Source organism: Cyrtonyx montezumae, unplaced genomic scaffold, assembly GCF_038088225.1.
Source record: "Cyrtonyx montezumae isolate F1298 unplaced genomic scaffold, pur_monq_1.0 scaffold_7, whole genome shotgun sequence".
NCBI classification, from domain to species: domain Eukaryota; kingdom Metazoa; phylum Chordata; class Aves; order Galliformes; family Odontophoridae; genus Cyrtonyx; species Cyrtonyx montezumae.
Genome location: NW_027072078.1, coordinates 7,568,194 through 7,587,477, shown reverse-complemented (window position 1 = coordinate 7,587,477; position 19,284 = coordinate 7,568,194). Strand labels below are relative to the sequence as shown.

General features: G+C 39.0%; 1 protein-coding gene across 5 annotated transcripts in view; it reads right to left on the bottom strand.

The window, feature by feature from the left end:
* MYO1B (myosin IB) overlaps positions 1–19,284 on the bottom strand; it is a 90,035-nt gene that overhangs the window by 33,225 nt on the left and 37,526 nt on the right. For all 5 annotated transcript variants that reach the window (XM_065751116.1, XM_065751119.1, XM_065751120.1 and 2 more), the window contains exons 4-13: positions 19,148–19,242; positions 16,178–16,282; positions 13,382–13,428; positions 11,417–11,480; positions 5,492–5,590; positions 5,020–5,123; positions 4,362–4,509; positions 3,289–3,407; positions 2,535–2,621; positions 2,147–2,212 (exon numbers count right to left, since the gene is read on the bottom strand). In XM_065751116.1, coding sequence (XP_065607188.1) covers positions 2,147–2,212; positions 2,535–2,621; positions 3,289–3,407; positions 4,362–4,509; positions 5,020–5,123; positions 5,492–5,590; positions 11,417–11,480; positions 13,382–13,428; positions 16,178–16,282; positions 19,148–19,242 — 934 coding nt within the window. The remainder of the gene's footprint in view (positions 1–2,146; positions 2,213–2,534; positions 2,622–3,288; positions 3,408–4,361; positions 4,510–5,019; positions 5,124–5,491; positions 5,591–11,416; positions 11,481–13,381; positions 13,429–16,177; positions 16,283–19,147; positions 19,243–19,284) is intronic.

The window sequence follows — 19,284 nt, the reverse complement described above, 5'->3', positions numbered from 1 at the left end:
TTTTCTGTGAAGTGGTTACTTGAATTCTCAACAATAATTGTATCTAAATGTTTTCTGAAGATGTTTAACAATTTTTGTGAGATGTGATCATTTGTCATAAGATGCATTGTAGAAGTATTTGGCTGGCATCCTCTTTCTACGCTGACATCACTATGTGTGCAATCATTCAAGTGACTGCAAGAGCAACTACCCTTTGTTTATGTAGTGCTCATTACAGATTTATTTTACTCAATTTAAGGATTATGACATTACATTATCTTAGTTCCACCAAGAGTTGCATAGAAAATGAATTTTCTTCTACTTTGAATGAGCATCTATGCTTTTGATTCAATTGAGAAGAAGTCAGCAGCTTCTGGTTATAAAATTAACCTGTTTGGAAACACAGGGTTGTCCAAACTGGTAGTACTAGAAATAACACTGATTTGGCATCTTCTGATAGTTTGGTTCCCCATCACTTATCCTTTGAATTTCAGCACTGCCACACAGTCCCAATACTGACAGCTGTAGTCTGTGACTGTAGTAACTGCAGAAATCTAAAACAGTGAGTTTAGTCTTCAGGTGTCTTAATAAAATATGGTATAATGTTTCTAGTGTACTGTCAGAATCCCATTTTGAATGCTCAGAAAGAATTTCACTTATTTCCATGATGCTGAATCGAATGCTTGAGTAGGGCTCTCACCAGGTTCATGAATAGAATGTTCCCATCATGTATATTTTCCCATCTCCTCCAGTAGAACCCAATCTCATCATTTAAAGAATGAACAATAACTTTCCCATACTATTTTAACACTTTTTGTCTGAATTGCCAAGGCTACCCTGTAAGGCAAGGGAGAAGACCCTTGTTTTTCTCATTTTTTTCTTCTGCCAAATGACTTACTTATGACCTCCTGATATGCTGAACTACAAGAAAGAAAATGACATAGGAGAAACAAGCTTTATGCAGCCTGTTTCTTCAGCACTGTCCCTCAAACACCATTACTCAGCTGCCTTGTGCACTAGTGCAAGCTTCCAGCACTCACCTCCCCCTACATGCTTATCCTCAATCAAAAAGAATAAAATGCCAAGGAAAGCAGAGCTCTTGCCCCATGCTGCCAGCAGGACCGCTGCACTCTCCAGCTTGCTAAGAGTACACGAAGTACACCAGAGATCTTGCACCGAGTCCTGCATTCAGCCAATGACTACTTGCAATATGTTTTCAGACTACTTGCAATATGTTTTCATAAATATCCTCTGATGCTTAATACAAACAGTATAAACCTCACTGAGTAAAACCTTGATGCAAGTATCACCTTTGTTTTTCCTCTTCATAGAGGTGTTTTGATTTGCAAACACTTTGATGTTAGGCTTCTGAAATTAAGCTTACACCACCCACCCAGACATAATTACTCTTCTCCAAATTGTTCCCATCTTCTACATCGTTTAAAGATGCTTGCTGAATTTTCAAGAAAGTGGATAAGGATTGAAAGTTTCCTGCTGATGTTTCTCCTCAATAGAGTTTCCAGTTTAAACAGCTCTTTGCAACCAAGGCTTATAAATCTCTCAAAATAAACTGGCAGAGTAAGATTTATGAAGACTCCTTAACCCAATTAAATATTCCTCGTTGATTGTTTTTGTTTCAGAATATCAGCAGGCCAAAAATACTATTGTAAATAAACAGCAGTGAGCCACAGGTCACAAGCTAGGAATCAGTACAGAATATTTATGTAGGAGAACCAAGATGAAATAGAATATTATTCTTTGTTTAATTTTGAAAGGAAAAAAAACAAAAAACAAAAAACAAAAAGTACAGGTTTTGGTTTGTTTTTTAAAAGGAGCAAAACTTGTTCAAAGAATCCACAAAATGCCTCAGAGCAGAACTGACACTGTCAGGCTTCTCTCGTGCTGAGAATGTATGTCACAACAAAATGCTTTTATTTTGCCACCATAAATATTTATTTACCTATTGTGTGAGAACACGAGTTTTGCTTTCATGAATTTCTGGTTTGGTTACCAGACATGCTAAGACATCGCTCCATTTTAAAGTGCTTTTTAGTTAAGTATGACACACAATTCAAATTACGTATTTTCCCATTACACATTCATAAACTACTCTATTAGGTTTAATAACAGCTCTCATGTTAAATGTTTACTATTATAAAGGCCTTACCTCAAAAATTTCAAAGCCATAGATGTCCAGCACCCCCATCACCTTCTTTCTCACTTTTGTTTGTGCCTTTAAAAAATACAAAGCAATAAATAAGTTACTCTTCTGTATATTTCATATGGGGGGTCGGGAAAACTAGTATATCTCATCAGCAGGCTGTCAGGTTGAGTAAACTAAGATGCTAAACATTGCTTCTCAAAATCCACTTCAAGTGAGTTTTTCACGAGCTCACAAAAGAGCAGACAGCAATGTTTGGAGCTGTGAGACAAGTATTCCCCAGCACCTTAAGACCATACAACCAGGTAGAATGAAATTGGCAAACACCCTTTTCTCATCCACTTCAATTCCATTCCATTCTATTGATTTTCTTACAGGCATAAAACAGTGATACCTTAATGCTCTCGTTGATTCTGGTAACAAGCCAAGAAAAGAGGCGACTGTACAAATTCTTAGCCAGAGCATCACGAGCATAATAAGCCTAAAGAAAAAAAAAGAAGAAAAAGGTTATAAACGCTGGGCTTGATACTAGCTTTGAACAGAGTGCACGTGCCTCAGGCAGCGGTGTCGCTGCCTGAGCAGGATCCTCAACCAGCATGGTCTGCCAGGAGGTTTCAGCAGCATCCTTCCATCCTACTGGCCACAGGCAAAACTTGTATCTCCCCATACTGATCTTAAGAAAAGGACTTGAGCAACTGCGGTCAGTGAAACTGCATTCCTGCTGGCCTAAGCTGATGAGACACAGGTGGCAATCACACTGGCTTGGAAGAACTGCAGAAAGATAAATTCACACTGGCAGCAAAAGTTTTTAAGCCGCCTGGGGCATACAACCCATGAGATTCCTCCAGTTGCTCTAAACAAAAACAGGCTGCTTCACCACAACACTTTCAACGTGCACTCTGTGCAGAACTGCTTTAGATTTTCATCCTCCATGACATTTTCCAATTGCCCATCTTTTTGATGTAATTAACACACAGAATCAATGCACCCAGCACATTTGAACTGCTGAATCAGAATATGTTTAAGCTAGTGATTATTCAATAGAGCCTATTAGTCAGGGCTTTTATTTGGGTAGTTGTGGTTTACTTAGGTAGAATAAATAGCCATTAAAAACAATTTTATCTGTTAAAATCAGGACCTCTTTTTACCTGGGCCACATTCAGCGTTGTTGAAACTTTTTCTTGCTTGGCTTCAACTGTCCGGAAGCTGAAAGCTCTCTCCAACACTGACTGGTCTATACCTGTCAGCTCGCAGATTTCCTTTAGCTCTAACATGAAAAAGCAGGGTGTAAGTATAATGAATCCTTTCATAGCACTGTTTTTATTCCCCCAAATGATTAGCTTTAAAATAGGTCAGTGTTTTCCCAAACAGGTTTTCTTCAACTGAAATGTTTCCCGTCCACATTCCCTCATCCTCTCCTGCCAAGCACAGTTTTTTTTTTTTTTTAAATGCACAGCATGAGGAAGCAGGATCCAGTGAGTTATGAGCTTTGAAAGCCCTTTCTATTTGGATATTTCTGCAAAGAAAATTTTCTTCCATTTGCCACAGACTACTCTTCTTGATGGAAAGCTTTGAAATGAAAATAGCTCAACCTCCAAAATGTATCAACTGCAAAAACATGACTTCAGATCACCAAAGGAAGCTATAGAGGAAAATATTCTATTGCAAAACAGAACAAAACAAAAAAGCCTCTGCTGCAGAATAACCAAGCAGTTACAGAAATGCTAAGTACAATTCCACATTTCAGAAGAAATCATTAATGAAGGGGAAAAAAAAGTCACTTCAAACATGGAACAATTCAAACTGCACAAAATTCAAGCCATGTTTGCTTGCAGGTAAGTTTTGGAAGCAGTCAGTGCTAGGATGAGAGATAACAGCCTCAAGTTGTGCCAGGGGAGGTTCAGGTTGGATATTAGGAAGAAATTCTTCTCATAAGGAGTGGTGAGGCATTGGAACGGGCTGCCCAGGGAAGTGGTGGAGTCACTGATCCTGGAGGTGTTTGAGAAACATGGAGATGTGGCACTGAGGGGCACAGTTAGTGGGAACAGTTAGTGGGCACAGTGTGGATGGGCTGATGGTTAGACTAGATGATCTTAGTAGTCTTTTCCAACCTTAATAGTTCGATGACTCGTATGATATGGCATGCTTACAGAAATGACAATGTCCATAATGAACATCAGACAAATTAATGCTTTTCTTCCCATCGCTAATTTCAGCTTACCATTTTTATCTTTGATCTTGCTTTCATCTAAGCCATTGACACGAGATTCAGGCTTAAACTCAATATTTCCCAATTTCAGAACTGCTGCCACCACTTCAAAAACAGACTGTGTTTCATGATCCATGAAACCAACAATCTGCATGGCGTTCTGAAAAGGAAACAGATAACGTTATGAGATAAAAGAAACTACATTCAAAGAGATCATACTTGCAAAAGTATTAGCATATATTAGGAATATTTTACAAACATTTATGTTATCAAACCAAAATTGTAACTCCAGGCTTCGATAAGTACATTTGAAATATAAAGGGTTACAGAGGGTTTGGTAACTGAGATAGAGTATTAGTCCAGTCCACTTCTAGGATCTGTATCAGACAGTTCCTGAATTTTTAAAAGCAGCATTTTTTTAGCCAGTTAAGTCTATAATCCAACCAAACTATCCATAGCCAAAAAAGAGATACTGCTGTCTTCTCAAGTGCATTCTGTTGCTCAAAAAGACAGTAACTCTAAGAATCTACATTTCTATGACAACCTTCAAATGACTCAAAGATGGCCCTGCCAGCCTTGACCAGAGCAAATGGCCAAAGCTGCAGGCATAACAACTCTGCTCTTCTGTTGAGTACTTTGGGGTTTACACCCAGGCCCTGCCATTCCTTACCCGAACTGTTCTGAAGTTTGCAGCATCATCTACTCCGTTCACTTTGGCAGAGTCCAGACCCAGGTAGTTGTATCTGCTGAAGTCCCGCTCCAGCTTGAGCTTGCCTAACAAATCAAATAAAAAGATCATTGTAACAGCGTGCTTGTTAGCAGCTCCTCTGTCCCAAGTCAATATCGTCAAGAATGATTTTTATTTAAAAGATTCAGTTTTCTGTAAGGATCTTTCAAGTACAAGTGGTCTGGTTAAGAACAGGCAGCCCTCTCTGTCTGTAAGACATTGCAAACATCTCCAATTCTGACTCAGGTATCTGGAAAATATCAAACCATACATTTACTGCAGGAATTGCTATTGCTACGACCACTGACAACAGTGATCTGAAAAATGGAAGTACACTGCATTTCCCACAAAAGCAGACGTGTGGAATGGTCTGTTAAGGAATTGTATCTGAAAAAGGCACAAGTGTCACACTTACAGAGGAAGTCTTCCGATGCACCAGACAGGATCTGATAGAAAATATGGAAGTTTCTTTCACCTCTTGGCTGCTTAACAACACGAGACTTCTCCAGCAGATCTAAACAAGCAAACAAAACCACAAAGGTCATGGAAAGGTTTAGCAGAATATTTTCGTATGAATACACTGGCCCGCTTTATTTCTCTCTGTGATCACCAGCAGATTAGAAGACAGAAGGCACAAGCAAAATCTTTCAGAAATGCGTAAGGCCTGCTGCACCTGTAAGTGATGCAGCCTGTGAACTACAAAGAAAACTCAGCTCCTGGGAGGTGATGTGCACAACAGCCAGCACAAGTGTAAGGTTTGATGAGACTGATCTTGTCCCTGCGTTCATCCCGAGTGCAATTAGCTACGCTGAAGCACCTTCTGATGGACACTGCTGCCTGAGTGCAGCATTTGGGGCACCACAGGTGGTGGCCATGACAGCAGCTCCCAAGGAGCTGAACACCTGGGTGGGTAAAGATTGCATGAAGGTGAATCCGCAGCATCGCTGTATGCACAGTGTGATGAAGAACTTTGGACTTCTTGAGCAAACCTACAGTTTCTTCCATTGCCCGGTGACAAAGCACAGGTACACTCAGGCAAGAGGCTGTCCCGTGCTGCCAGCAGTTCATCTTGACATCACGATGGGGTGAGATACAGCTGTGCCCTTGTGCTTTTCCAAGTTAATGACTTCTTTTAATTACAGCTCACAGACAACCAACATTTGACATGATGCTCCATCAGAAAGGCACAGATCAGACAACACAGGTCTCACCAGCAGCCAGAGTACCACCTTTCCACTCCTGAAGCTGAAGGCCTCCCTGCTGAACCACATTTGGAATTCAGAGCCATCCCGTGCCTAACCCAACTGCCTCATTTTTAATTCATAGGAGAAGTGGGTTCCCCTCCAAGTGGCAATGCTGGGACCAAGGAAGGAATGGCAAAGGTAAGGCAGCACTGAGTGAAGCTGGCTGTACAACTTCTCAAGTTAAGTGTTGGAACAGATGGCAGCCAATTTTAATCTCAAAGAAATAAACAACTTCAGCTCCTGCGGTGACTGCACACACTTCAGGAAACGGCTGTGTTTTCAGAGGATATTGAAGTGATGCAGTTTGCAAAGCGGTTTGGCTTAGCCATGTTGAAAAACATTCTATATATAAATTGATTCAAACGCTGTTATAAAAGCTTAGCTACACATCCTGGCAAAAATATTAAATGTAAGCCTCCTTCTAATTCACATCCATGCCTTCTGCAGGTATAAAAAAGTTTGCTCAAGCAGATGTTGAATTTAATATGTTGCGTTATATGGATAGCTGTCCTGGATTTTTCCCTGGGGTTTATTTTATTTATTATGTATTTTTTTAGAAGAGAGGAGGTTACTAATTAACAGCCAGCTTTCCAAAGTCCCACTATTCCATAGGCTGCCTGCCTTTGTAATTAGGGAAAAAAGCTCTGAAAAGCAGTTGCTGACAAAGTTGAGTATTTACCTTAAGAAAGCAGCTGCTATAAAAAAAAATCCCTCTTGCTTGTATTATGTTTTATATAAATATATATTCTATATAATTTATAAGCAAGGGACTGCAGAGAATTATCAAGATTATACAGAAGAACATAGAGCATACTTATGGTAATATTTCTGCATTATCTTACAATGCTGCTGCTTGAACAGAGACATCCAACTTGTTTTGTGCATCAAAGCTACAATGAGAAGTCAATTATTTGGGAAAGGTCCACCCTGGAACCACAGTATGTTTTCACGTTGCTGTTACTTCTTAAATAATACCATAGGAACAAACACTGATTTAGATGATTCAGTTGTTGATTCCTTGGATAATGAGTCATTACTTCTGTCTTTTATTCCGAACAAACAAGCAGGACAGAAGAACAAGTTGCAACGTTATCATTAGCACTTTGCTAGCTTAAAAAGTTGTTTCTGTAGAGAAACATTGCAGGTATCTTTGATACTGTTTTGGAAAAGACAAAAAAGCAGCGTCCTTTTTCATTCCCTATTGTCTGTGCTTTAGGTATGCTGTGCTGGTTAAAAGCAGCTTTTCAAAAGCTGGCATTACATATAATGTATTTCACATGCACCACTGTTATCTGCTTGTTAATCATTAAATCACTGGAGCGCTTAGGTGGATTAGGAAAGATCACATCACGCTAAAAAGATAGATATCTTTCAGCAGGAAATCCCAGGTGAAATGTGAAAATGTAAAGCTTACAGCTATTCTGGGTAAGATATTGTAGGATCCCCGCTTTAGCAAATGTCTGAGCTAGTGCCCACGTGAAACATGCTGGACTGTACTATGAAAAGCTATTTCAGACCAAAAATGTAATGTACACATCAACAGGTGCAAGAGAAACTGAGTTCACCCTGTCTGCGGTGTGCACTGCACGTAGCAGAAAGGTGGCACTAAAGGACATGGTGGTTGGTACATTAGGCTGATGGATGGACTCCACAAACTTGAAGGTCTTTTCCAACCTAGATGATTCTAGGAATGTACACTCACAATTATCATCTTGGGAGCAAGAGAGAGTGAGTTTTATCTGTGGATGAAGTCGTATGTTACAGCAAGATAAGCTACTGCCTATATTATAACAAGGATTACAGGGGGATGAGCTATTGTTCTCCTTTCTTAAGCTCCCATTCCTATTAACATGGTAGTTATAATAACAGGAAAACTAAGTAGAGTACTGAGGGTCTCTGTATTTTATTTCTACAATATCACACCCAGGTGAAAGCAAGTGAATTACACAGCCCTCCAACTGCGTTTCCCCACAAGCACTGTGGGAAGTCTCTAAGCACACAAGCACTCACAAGAGTACTTTCTGCAGCAGTGGTACCCAAACACACCGTGCAACATGGGAAGCTGCACATATTATTTACTTCACTGAGACAATACAGTTACCATTTACCTTGCTGGAAATGCTGGGACTTTCATGGAAAACTGACAGAAATAAAAGTCTCAGAAGATCCAGACTTGCTAGGTACTACAGCTTACTTCATCCTAATGACTCTATTGTTTTTGCAGGGTCAAGCAAGTGCAATATTACTTAACTCATTCACCCACGCTCCTATCTACAGGGAAAAAAAATACTCCTGTCTGAAGTAACATACTTAACAACTGCATAAATCACATTCATCTCAAATTTTCCACTCCGGGCTTCTTTTATCTTATGATTGTACACCATTTGAATGCCATACAAATCGGTGCACTCAGAAGCTGTGAGCGACATGTAATGTACTTTTAATAAGTCTGTGTGCATTTTACACTGTCCAAACATAAAATTATCTTCAGTTTGGGAACATGCCGGTCCTGTCTTAACAGACGTTACAAAACTCTTCCATTACAGTCTCTTCCTCTTTACTATCCACATTCTGACTTTACTGAAAAGATTTACCCCTCCATTTACAGCACAGAAACATTTCAGATCTACCAGCTGCTACTAAAGACAGCGGATGTTTCTGTTCACTGCAAACTGGACAGGATATACAGGCAGCAAGCACTGTTATGGTAATTTTGCCCTCTAGCTCCAGCTCATGAAAGGTTCACTTCTAAGTGAATCCTTGTCATTATAGGGCAAGAGCTCACTGAGGGTCACAAGAATTGCTCAAAGGAAGGTCAAGATAGCATCTGTCACAACATGAAGTGATAGGCATACTGACTGGTCTCTGTTAATCTTTAGCAACCTGATAAAATTAGTGGTGTGTTTCCATTAGCCTTTTTGCCACCAAATTAATCCAGATGTTCAACACGTCTGCTTTCCAGTATGAAATGCAGCTCGGTGACATATGCTGTGACCCAAAAAGCCCATCAACTTCATAGGTGTTTGGGAATCAAGCTCACCAGATTCGACTAATAAAGTTTAATCAAAATATTATGATATCAACTTCACATGATGTCAACACTGAACCAACAAATGGTCAGAAAGAGAAGAATATTTATTAACAAACTGATCACAGTTTCCCTTTTAAGGATAAGAAATTTCAGCACTCCTTTAAAAAGTAAGATGATAAAACCTAAATTTGACTACCATCAGAGTAAACTGTAAGTGGTGTAGAATTTAAGCCCCCCAGTAAATCACAAATGGCGATATCTCACAAGAGAAACATCAGTACAACGTTGCAGGCATTGGAATTGTGGAGAAACACAAAATAGGACAATGCTCTTGCTTTAACATTGAGCATTAATGAAACTAAGTTTTAAAAGAAGTGGATGGGACTATGATATTGTGTGAACTCTGAGATGGTATATGTTAACACCTAGCCACAGGAACTCAGTATTTAACCGTGACATCCAGTGTTAATAAGAGGCATTTTATAGTCCAGCTGGTAGCATATTTTCCACTAAAGGATCCACATGTAAAGACTTTATATTTTAAATTCAATATTCCTCTTCTCACTGTTAGATACTTATTAAACTAGAGAAGAGTGTGAGAATACCTAAAATAGGCATCTTCTAGGAAGATCAAAAAATAGGTCTACCCTTGATTACATATGTCATCACATCAGATAATTGCATACAATGCTATAATTACAATCTGCTATGATTTAGAAGGCAGATAAACAATACAGTAACAATTTGGATCGCATCTTAATATGACACAATATTTTAATTAGATGAATCAGCATGGTCTTTTCAAAGACAAATTGTTGAATGTTCAGTCTGCAAAGCAGAGTTCATTTTTATTTATCTTGATTTATTTTGAAGTTAAAAAAAACACAAAACATAACCACAGCTAGCCTGCTGAAATTTTTTGTACAGATTAAATTACTTATGACTATGCTTGGTCCACATTTAATTACCAATGAATGCACTGAGTACTTCTGGCATCAAATTCTATTGACTGTCAAATGTCAACATTAACAGAGAGCCATAAACACTCAAAGAGTGACCACTCTGAGCTTCAAGATTGTAGCATTATAAAACACTATATTCATGTGTGTAATTCTTCACAATGATTTTAAAAGTTTATATTATATCTGAGAGTTCACTGGTTGGCAGACCAACTACTTCATAGCCAGGAAAATGGCACTGGAGTCAGAAGGCTTTAGAAACACGAATGAATTTGGCCGAGCAGGGAGAGAGGCTGAGGCCAGGTCAGTGACACCTAGTACAGTCACTCACAGCCCTCCTCCATCCCTTTTTTGAAACATAAGAAAAACAAACAAGCATAGATTTATATAGCACCAAAAAAACCCCACAAAATTGCACTTAAGCTCTAGAAAGAAAAGCAGGTCAAGGCATCTTGAATTGGCACTGAGTTAACGGTTTCTTTCTCCCCAGCAGAGAGCTGGCTAAAAGGACTGTCAGATCAGCAGCCTTACTTCCAGGATTAAAACTTAGGTCTAGTGGGGAAATAGTGGTAGTAGGTGGATGATCAGACTAGATGATCTCAGAGGTCTTTTCCAACCTTGGTGATTCTGTGATTTCTATGATTGCCCTGAAACCCAGAAGCATTAGAATGCTTGGATTTCAAGAAAGCACTTTCATTCAATTGTGCATTGAATTGTCCAGCACACTTTGTGTGACTTCCAGATTACAAAACAAAGCATCTCTGACATTACCTACTATCAATACGCAACCCATCAAATCACACAGCCAAGCCCAGGGATCTAAGTTTGAAATATACCTCAGACACACTTAATCCATTCAGAAGCAATATGTGGACCCAGGCACCCTGCTCATTTCCCTGAAAACAACACATTTATTCACACTTCTTTCAAGTCTCCTTTCATTTACTCTCATACTCATCACCAAAACAACAAAATTAAAAAGCTGAATTTATCACATAATGAGATACAGGTAGCTAAATTTGAAATAAATAGCAGCATATGCCTATCTTCCTTTTTAACAAAATGTTTTTTGCTGTCAGTATTCTGATATCATGAGGAATACTCACAGTTGCTTATAACTCCTCCGAGTGGATCACCCTTGAAATCAAACTCAATATCCATGTATTTTCCCTGTGAAGGAAACATAGTTTAACACTGTAACTTCCGACTAAGACAGACATATTCTAGAGACGTTTTTAAAAGTTCCTTGGTCATTTTAAGGCTAAAGGAGAAAAGTGCAACCTCCTGTGCAAAACATCACATTTTAAAAACTGAAAAATGATTCAAAGCTTCTGATTTTGCTATCACAGCCAGAGATTCTCATGGCAACTGCTTTAATAGGGCTTGTAATATAACCTGGTAATTTGCTTATTTGTTAAGAAAGAACATTTTTTTGTTTCATCAACAAAAAGAAAGCTGCACAAGCATTCAGCAGAACACTATCCCCACCCAACAGTGCTTGAGGTCATACAGGCATTACCACACTTGTTAAAGGAAGAACGGATGTCCAAGCAGACGTATTTGCTCCATGCCAAACCTTCTGAGCACTCAGAATGGCACTCAGGAGCAGAAGTGATGACCACTGTCACTGCAGGTGTTTGTGCAGCCCTGCGTGCCTGCCCTGTGCACGTGATAGGTTTTTCCCATCCAACTCTTTGCTTTGTAACTCAGGAGACCAGAGGCAACAATTAGCAGGCTGTCCCCACAAAAGCCACTTCATTTGCAGCCGTACTGACGCAGTGTGTTTCCTTGACTTCTGCACGACTTTTTCCGCTTCACGCTGCACTTTGCATCATTTCAATTAGTATGACAAGCACCTACCACACTAACAGCTACGTTTAGCAATGACAGAATGGACAGAGCCACGCTGCGAGCACAGCTCACCCTGGCAAGGAAGTTTAGAAAGATAGAGTGCTGCTAGGAATTCAATCCAGCTCCCCAAGCCACGCACAGAAATGATCTCACCGTCCTCTGGTGAGATCAGAGGATAAAAGCCAATCTCTTGAAAGGAGAGGCCTTGTGTTTATCCTGCCTTACTGTATTTAGGAAGAGATTTCTTGTTTTAATTACAGAACGTGAAAATCAAGCACTTCACATTGACTGTTGCTAAAAGATTTTTAAATTTGCTGGCTATTTTGTCAAGTTCGGCTTATTACATTCCTACTGAAACTCCATTCTTCTCCTGCTGGCAGCTGAAGCAGACAAGACAGGACAATACTCATACTTTCATGTTTGAAGTTAATTCTGAGCCGATTCAAATTTCTGAGATAAAGAATTAAATCAGATAATTAAATCTTAATTTCCCAAGGTCTGGGCCAGCTGGCTGTTTCTAGAAGTATTTTTAGCTTTGTGTTTATAAGCAAGGACTTGAAAGGCAAAATCCTTCTCGGTCGCACTTTGTCCTGGAAAGACTCTTGCTTGCAAATACTGCTTCTTCTTTCTGCTGGCTCCCCTCCTCCAGCCTGCAGGATGTCATCTCTGACAGCTGCATGTTTTCTACCCTTCTTATCCACTAAATTGTCCTGCAGAGCCTCAAATTTCAGTTCTGACCTGGCCTCTGCGGACATGCACAGGGCCCACAGTGTGCACGCCTTGCTCCTCACAAGCAGGGCAGTGACTGCAATTACATTTTCATTCACTCACAGACCATCAGATCCTAAATGTGGATTTTTTTGGCTTGTTTCCGTATGATTCTCAAGAAATGTCTACACCCACATCAGAAACCAACAAGATTTCTGACAAATAGGTGATACATCTTTCAAAAACATGGCCAAAAGTTGTAGTAATTTCACTAGACATTTGGGAAGGAGGATATGCTACAATGTACAGAATACCATACTGATTGTTACTGATCACTAGCACTTGCCAGGCACTGCAGTTCTTGGACAACTACAGTAACGTTCCCTCTGCAAATTACTCATTCAGTCCTTACAGATGCCCTGATGGCTGATATGAGGTAAAACAAAAACCACCAACACGCAGCATGCTCTCCCCTATAAGGAATTCAAATTAACCTTGCAGAAAATACTTACAAATCTAGAGGAGTTGTCATTCCTCACAGTTTTGGCATTTCCGAAAGCTGGCAAAAGAGAAGAGCAAGTAAGAACACATCTATTGATTAAAAAAACCACACACATATATAAAATGCTATAACATCTATGACATTTTAAACATTTTAAAGAATCACAGACTTCTGAAAAAGCAATACATCATTCATTGCAGTGGTATCAGTCACTCAAGATAGACTAATGTGACATTATCTCGATTGGGCAAACACCTATGGAAGTCCAAAGCAGTTGCGTTGATGAAAGAAAATGAAAGAAAAGCACACAAGGTGAAATTGTTACAAGACAAAATTGCACCTGGATTGAGGTGAATCTTGAGTTTGAATCTTCAAATTTAAAATCTTGCGACAGAAATAACTTTATATATAGGAAATTTTACTTTCTCTTCAGAGAAAGAAATGAATGTTATCTACTAGTACAGAAAATGATAAAAGATAGAGTCTGATTTCTAAGGGTTTAAAACACTATCTCCAGCTTGACCTAAGCTAGCTTTTTGAATGAAGCTTGTTTTTAACCACTTCAGTTCACACTGCCTGACAGAGCAGTCTCTCTGAAAAATGCCTTCCTAGGGCAGTCGCCAGCTCAGAGCACACACGGGACCAGAGGACATCCAAACTCACACACTGTCAAACAGTGAGTCCAAAACAAGAGCGTGTCTCCTGCTTTATTAATTACAGCACTCCTACTCCAGCAGGAGCCTTTATTTACTCCCAGTATTTATTTATATAGTGAGCATATCTTCAAAGATCAAATCAAATCAATGTTACTTGGATAGAAATAAATATATGCTTTTAGGCTTCAGCAAACTTGCAGGAGTAGACTTATTCTCAATCAAAGAACTGAAGCCAAAAGGAAAAGTTTCTTGCTCCTGAAGGCCAAGGATAAGTGAAAGAATTGTTTTTAAAATCTTTATGCCTGCAATAAATCATCTTTTCAACAACCAAATCTCTGAGCTACATTTTCTTAAACACAGTGCTGAACAGTAGAGTCATTTATAACCACACCGAATCAAACACAAGCGTTCCATTATAAAGCATGAGACACGTTCCTCAGTTTTCCCTTAAGTTCATTGTTTCTGAAAGTTAATTTACAGCAGTGACTGTAGTTTTTTTTTCTAAAAAAAAAAAAAAAAAAAATAGAAAATTCCCATAAGATAAATCATGCACATTTAACATTTATGTCATTTTCTTGCACTGCAGCTAGACTGAAACCGATCTATGTAACCAAAGAAAAACAAATCTAACCACAAATGCTTAATTCCTGTCTAAAATGTATATAAGCAGCCAGGCTTGCTCAGCAGCCTCCTATCCAAAAAGCATTTACCACAGCACCAAGCAGAACAAAAAATACCTTTAAATGATATAGCACTTTTCTGCGAGCTTACAGTATTCTTCCTGCATTAAAACAATTTTTTGCAAGCTAACATGAAATCCAATAAATTTGGCAGTCCCTGGGGAGCAACTTCACTTTGGCAAGAAAAGCCACTGCACTTCTCAATACTATTTCTGTGTACATCTGAAGCCATCCAGGGATAAATTGAAGCATGGCTCTTCTCTGCGAACCCCAAACCACAGAACACTGCAGCCCTCCGTTCAGACTTCAGAAAGAGATCCAATCACCAAGAAAGGCTTATCCAGCATTTTTAGAAGTCTTTAAGTATTAACATTTTATCTTCTGCTGTCTTGCTTGCAACTTGTGTCTGCATATAGTTCACGATCATATTTTATATAACCCAGTGCATCACTGCTCTGTGTACTTTTGCTTACTCTTCTCTTGATTATTTTTTAATATTCCCACTCATTTAACAAATACTTACTCCCTATAGAACAAATACCCTTACATTTATGTGTAGATAGCTAGGCAATAAATAAAATGTTGACACTCAGTAGTGTCATTCTGGACACTGTGCATTCTATGGCCATAGCACAACTTCTTTGTAAAGCAGTTAGGAGAATTTGTTTCAGCATCACAATAGCTCAGAGAACTGTGGCAAAACCCAAGCCAGGAATCAACACAACAGACTTAAATAAGCCCACAATAACCAAGGCACTTCTAAAGGCAATTATTAGACAATAGGATAAAACTGCATGCTTTGAGGATCACATATCCTATCTCCAGGAAAAATGAAGATCCTGTTTCTGGCAGCCAACCACTTCAAACTGACTAATTAAAAAACAAAAACCCAGACAATCACAAAATCCTTCATGGGAGAGCAGGAAAGGCAGCTGTCAGGAAGACAAGCTAACAGAGACACCAGACCCAGGGAACAATAAGTTCTAGAGAATAACAGGCACCCATGTGGATTGGGTTAGTTTTTCCTAACATCCATTTCTCCAGTTTTTTTTTTCTCCTAAAAGGAAAATAATGCTTTGCAGAGATTGTTTGTTTACTAGGGCCTACAATAAAATAAATTGGAAGGAAATGAATCAGAGGGACTAAACTGAAGTTAAATCTCTTGATACAGTCAAGCACCATCAAGCCAGGGTTGGGAAAGGGTATGCCCTAAGAGAGCTGCCTGAGGAGTTTGGGAAATGTGACCTAACTTCCTAAGTTCTCACTTCCTGAGGAAAAAATTTCATTTTTTAAGAAGACCTCTCTGTAACTGAACAACTTTGTGTGGCTGTTTTCACAGAAAAAACCTCCTACACTTTTGGAAATCAAGTACGTACAAAACAACAGCGGGTAGTGTTTTCAAAGCCAACTCATCAGGGAAGCTGATATACAGAGGTAGTACGTGCTCGTGAGAAACCGTGAGAAACATACCTTCAAGAACGGGATTTGACTGCAGAAGTTGTTCTTTCACTTGGTTAACCTCTGCTCCCTTTCCACACACAGCAGCTACATATGACATGACAAGCTTGCTCGCCTCTGTAGTGGGAGAGTGAAACAAAAAAGCAGTAAGTATCAGCAATTGGTCATAAGGTCATTTGAAGGCTTGATCTTCATTCTATTTTCACCATACTAGACAAGGATCACAGGCACATTTCATTTCAGCTTCCTTCTCCCTTGGTGAACAGTCTGCAAAGGATGAAGGAGCTCACCATGCCACAAGAGCCACACTCTGGCATCAGGATTCCCATTGACTTAAATACCTAAAGCTCATCCAAGCTAAAGAAGCCACTGTTGGATACAGCACGTCGCAGCTACATCTCTACTAAGCCTTAGAGGCAACCAGTTAGGAAAGAAAATAATCTCTAGCTAACATGTTGGAAAGCATAGTCAGAATAAAAAGGTTTTAGCCTGAAAAACTGGGCCCAAGCACTTTCAAGATTAAACATTCAACGACTTTACCTCACCAGATACACAACAGCAGGGATTTAAGCACACAACATGCAATGCTATACATATGTAATTACAACTTCAAAGTAAGCTACAAGTAAATAAAGAACTGCAATTCAACATCACATAACGTAATGCAGCCAGTTTCAAAGCATAAAGTTTAGAGAAAGTAAAGTCTTTGTTTAAACAATGAAACTAATTAGGAAAGTATAAACTTTTAAGAAAGTCTGGAACAATTTTTGGACAGGGTTTCTAAGGATGTCATTCACCCAAACAGACTGAAGATTTCTGAAAGAAAAATTCATCCAATCCTTATGTTTTTATTGGTTTGGTCAAAGAGCAGCAGAGAAAGGATTATGTTTATAAACAGAAACTGAAGTTCAGTATGATGTAAGATAGTGAAATCTGAGGCAACATCAGCTAATATACAATATAATGGCTAACAGCTGGAATCTCTATCAACTCAACCCAACTGCCATAAAAAAACCCAAAAACATTACTTGCTATTCAGAGATCTGTTACAAATTTAAGGGTTTCATTTCAGGAAATAACTGACAAACAAGTTATCCCTTGGATTTTGATTCTTCCCTATTTAATCAAGCTTGTTTGCCAGTATTAAATGACTATTCTACACTGGAAGAAAAATGGAGCAAACCTGAAACACAGGAAACAAGCAAGCAGAACACCAGTGATGTCCATGTAGACTCTCATCTCCCTTAACCACACAACTCTTCAAGCCCAGCTGTCTTTTCTAGAAGTCTCCTTCTTTCAGAGCTTGGAGTATTTCATATTTGATATGAAATACTTGCTAAAGCAGTCAAAACCTCTAAGGAATGCTACTCAAAGAGAGAAGAAAGCACTGAAGCAGCAAATAAGCTATTATAAAATAATATAAAATAAGAATACATACAATGGCCTCAAGATAGGCTTTGAACATCACTGAAAGACAGAATAAATTTCACTTGCTTTATTAGGAACTCTGCTTCATTGAATGAAGACATGAGGAAGTGAATCATCATTTTAACATCTAACAGCACTTAAAGATGCTACTCATTCTGGTAGTGCACCACGTTTTTCTTCTTGCACAGTGTTACTCTTACTATCAATTACCAATATTAAACACACAGTGAACCAAGATTAAACCCTGAATAAACTAAAGAAAACAAGTGATGACCGTTCAGTTTCAATTCTCCCAGCCCAAACATGCCAAATGTTCAGGCTACCAAAAATATATTTTCTAAAAGAGTTCTATCACATCTGTACTACAAAATTTGCTTCTTCACCTTTTGGAATTTGCTCCACCATCCTCCTTTTTCTTCGCAAAGAAAACCTCGGTCCTCAGCTATTAGCCCCGCTTCAGCATCCACAATTACATCAAATATTAAAGAAAGAATATCACAAATTCTGAGTCCGTTACTGACTTGAATTTCAAACCATGCTCTTATGCTATTCAGTACTTGCCTTCATAAAGAAGGAATAATTCCTATCATGTCCCATATGGCTATGAAAATTACAGAACACAGTCAGAATCCATAGACAAATCTGAACCTACCAGAATCCTCCTTACAAATAGAGAAGTTCAGAAACTCAACCACTGCTTCACCCTTCAATTGAATAAATGCATTGATAAAAGTGCCCTACATCTGTATGAGAACTCACTGTTCCTGAGGAAATAAAAAAATCAAACATTTTTGGTAGAGAACTCCTCTCTGATGTGTGAAATCCTAGAATTCATAATAATCACATCAACAAGAACTTACTTTTTTAATATATACTCTTAGTAAACACACAAATGCTTTCATGCCATTGAATTGGAAGAAAAGGATTAAATTACAAGATTTCAAGACATTTTAACTGGCTGCCACTAATCAGACAAAGAAAAACAAGACATCAGTCACAAACAAAATAGAAGCCAAAGGCATTTATCTCAACATTCCAAAATGAAGCCTACGCTTCATGTTGTTGCACAGCATGCAAAAGACTGATGAGATTTCCAAAGTAATCACCTATTAGTATTAATCTTCCTTGGCAAACGATGTATTCCACCATAAATGCATATATTTACTAAAAGACATGCAAAAATGATCGAAGGTCTGCCTTCCAGTGTAGAAGAGCATTCACTTATCTCTGCCTTCAATGTTTTTCAGGGGAGACCCCAAAGATTTTCAGCCCTTGCAATACTCTATGGCAAACCAGCATTACCACAGCGTGACTTTGCACAGCAATAGCAATACCTCATTAACACGTGTCAGGACTGCATCACGGTGACAGCATGGAGAAACATGAGTTTAGGGAAGATCACCCCTACAGCGACATGCATGACTACATTCATTTTCCACAGTGGCCTGACACAAACACAAACCAGTATCTCTCAGGTCTAACAGCTTCAGCATCACTCTGCAACTTGGAATAACTGTGAAAGCGCTTTCCAATGACGTCAAAGCTGTTCATTACCTGTTTTTCCAGCTCCACTCTCTCCTGTAATAAGAATGCACTGGTCCTTATCCTGGTCCCTTAAAGATCGATATGCTTCGTCTGACAGAGCAAAGCTGCGGGAGAAAAGAGCCAATTAAAAGTTGGATAAAACAGCA